This window comes from Priapulus caudatus, unplaced genomic scaffold (assembly GCF_000485595.1).
Source record: "Priapulus caudatus unplaced genomic scaffold, Priapulus_caudatus-5.0.1 Scaffold7, whole genome shotgun sequence".
In the NCBI taxonomy this organism is placed as follows: Eukaryota; Metazoa; Priapulida; class Priapulimorpha; order Priapulimorphida; family Priapulidae; genus Priapulus; species Priapulus caudatus.
Window position 1 is genome coordinate 128,638 of NW_014577068.1, and position 3,195 is coordinate 131,832.

At 43.1% G+C, this 3,195-nt stretch overlaps 1 protein-coding gene across 1 annotated transcript in view; it reads right to left on the reverse strand.

The window, feature by feature from the left end:
- LOC106805650 (coiled-coil domain-containing protein 173-like) overlaps positions 1 to 3,195 on the reverse strand; it is a 12,689-nt gene that overhangs the window by 2,365 nt on the left and 7,129 nt on the right. The window contains exon 7 of the mRNA XM_014807341.1: positions 2,397 to 2,454. Coding sequence (XP_014662827.1) covers positions 2,397 to 2,454 — 58 coding nt within the window. The remainder of the gene's footprint in view (positions 1 to 2,396; positions 2,455 to 3,195) is intronic.

The window sequence follows — 3,195 nt, forward strand, 5'->3', positions numbered from 1 at the left end:
ACGCGCGCGAGCGATTGCATGACCTCCGTTTGCGAGGAGGTAATTACGTGGTGGTTTACTATTAGAGTTGGAGTCACCACACCAGGGCGGTACTTTTTTATTAGAGGGGCTAAGCCACGTGTGGTGTGTGGTCGAGGCTGTTGACCATACGTAATTTGGTGTTGGCACTGCTACGGTCATGGGGGGGGGGCAACTGCCCATGTGTCCCCCTCCGCTAGCTGCGTATATATACATACAATTTTGTTAAAACTATACGTCTGCAGAGAGCACATACTCAGGAGTAACTAGATGTGAAAAATGATGATTCAAATGACTCGCTACATACCTTATAGGCCTAGGCAAATCTTCCAAAAGTGCGATTGATTATAAAAAAAATTGATACGTATCTGTGCCATGCCCGCTATATTCCTGCTAGAGGAAATCAGGTCCCATTTATATGGATTATATGTTTTTAAAAAGAGAAGACATGAGAGTATGTTTCTATAAAAAAATTGAAAGCCTTTACATTCTTTATAGGCTAAGAGAGAGCGTGTACACGTACACAGAATACGTGTACATATACGTACTGAACCGAGAGCGCACGCCGCACTCGAGATTTCATCGATTTTTGTCACAAATGACCCGGTGACCTGTGACGTCACACAACTCCTTGGCTAACTACGAACTGGCTTATTCTAAGAAAGAGTTTTGCTGTCGCCCTCATCCCAGCGGTGGTCACCCCTACACATTGAATAATGAACGCGACCGTTGCCGTGATGTGATGTGATGTGCAATGAGTGATGTGTGTTTGAGCACACACACACGCGCGCCCACACGCACAAGCATGCGCTCGCGCACACACACGCACGCACGCACGCACGCACGCACGCACGCACGCACATAGAGAGGGAGAGAGAGAATGAGAGAGTTTATGAATGTGCGTTAGTTCAACATGTCTTGATAATAAAACGAAAATTACATGATTAGTTAGTGATCTTTAGTGATCACATCGTGTTGCTCATGAAGAGAATAGTTCTACTAAAAATATAATTGTCGTAGTCAGAATGTGTGAAGGTTGTACATTTAGTCAAAAGTGCCTCAAATACCATCTCCTGCGATCTACATTTTCAAAATTTTCGGGAGAGGACCCCCAGACCCTCGCCTGTCTGCGTACACATCCATTTCACCATAGCTACGCCCCTGAATAGTATATTTTTACCTGATAAACTGGGAACAGAGGCCACTTACCCCGTTACCCCATCTACTATCACAGTTTGTGCTCTTTTACTACTCGATAGTGTAGAATTTGTGCATATATAACTTGAAACTATATTGTACAATGGCAACGTTTTGTATATAAAATCTAGTCATCAGAAATCCCATGACTCATTCTCAGTCATCCAGTGACGCTTTTCAAAAATTCTGAAATGGCATCGTTGTCCGCAACACTTGGCCTTTAATTTTAATTGTATAGACATGTTCATGACGAGCAGTCCTGATGACGAGTATAATGCCGAATGGTTATGGTTAGCTTCCAAAGATAATCTGATAAACACAATACTTCGAATATTATGTTGTTTCAGTTTAATACATGAACTTTATTGCTTAAATAATTTACGTTTATATCCAGTCATGAAGGTCATTTTGTTATTGTTAGGTTGAAAAATAGATTTCATTTATTTCTAACCAGAACCAATTTCGGTCACATTTTCAAAATTACAATTCAGTAATTTTCACAAATGTACCGTATAATAAAGTATATCATCACTATTGCTGCAAGAAATTAGAATTCCTCAAATTATTGTCACTAATAGCTATATATAGATTCGTTCACACGTTACAAAACACATTCATGCAACAAGTAAATAGACTATATGTAAAATTAACGTTCCACATGAAGATAAAGGCAGTGCACATAAATTGTTTCATTCAGTAAGCATATTTCTATTTTTATTATTTAGTATTACTTCTAAACATAGCACACAAAACCTATATATAATATGGATATCACTACTATGACAAAATCACATGGTTCTGCTATATCACATGTTAACATTGTTCACCTAACCTACTGACAAATGGTTTTAATTTGTAGTCAATACTTATCTATAAGAAACATTCTAGGCTGAGCTATTGAAGCTACTGATAACCTAAAGACACGCAATAACTATTATGAACCTCCAGGTAAAGTAACTGCCCCTTTCAAACCACATTACAATTTGGTTTCGAATAAACCAGCTTCTACCTGTACTTTTCATGTTATTCTAGCTGCTAGTATCTACTCCAAATAAAGCCCAATCGTTTCAGTGAATTTTCAGAGCCATAAATATTATGCTTTATTTGATCGGTTGACCAGCGTTGGTAATTTGGCATGTTCAATCCTATTCCATCGGATGACATGTAGCTGGGTCTGATACCTCCGCGGCCAGGAAATAAAGGACCACTACCGCCACCGACACCTTCCTGTGCTGCTACCTACCGAATAAAATATCCAAGGCGTACAAAATAATGATGCTACGGTTGCTGCATAGTGCTTCCATCTATTGGCAGAAACAAACCGCTTCATCGGGTACACGATCGTATTTGTACACACCCATGTACACACGCACGCACGCACGCACGCACACACACGCACGCACATACATGATAACTGTATACGTGCGTGTGTGTGTGCGTTAGCGTGTGTATGCGTGCGTATGTGTGCGTTAGCGTGTTTATGCGTGCGTGTGTGGGCGTGTACGTGCGTGCGTGTGTGTGCGTTAACGTGTGTACGTGTGTGTGTACGTTAGCGTGTGTACGCGTGCGTGTGTGTGCGTTAGCGTGTGCATGCGTGCGTGCGTGTGTGTTCTTCTTGTGCATGCGTGCGTGTGTGTGCGTTAGCATTGGCGTGCGTGCGTGCGTGTGTGCGCGCGCGTGCGTTAGCGTCTGTGTGTGCGTGGGTGTGTGTGGGCCACGCTAACGCACACACACGCACGCATATACACACGCTAACGCACACACACGCACGCATACACGCTAACGCACACACGCCCACACACACGCACGCGCACGCGCACGCGCACGCACACGCACACGCACACGCACACGCACACGCACACACACACACACACATACACACGCACACTAACGCACATGCTAATGCATACGAGAGATAGATAGAGAGAGGAGAGAGAGCGAGAGAGAGAGAGAGAGAGAGAGAGAGAGAGAGAGAGAGAC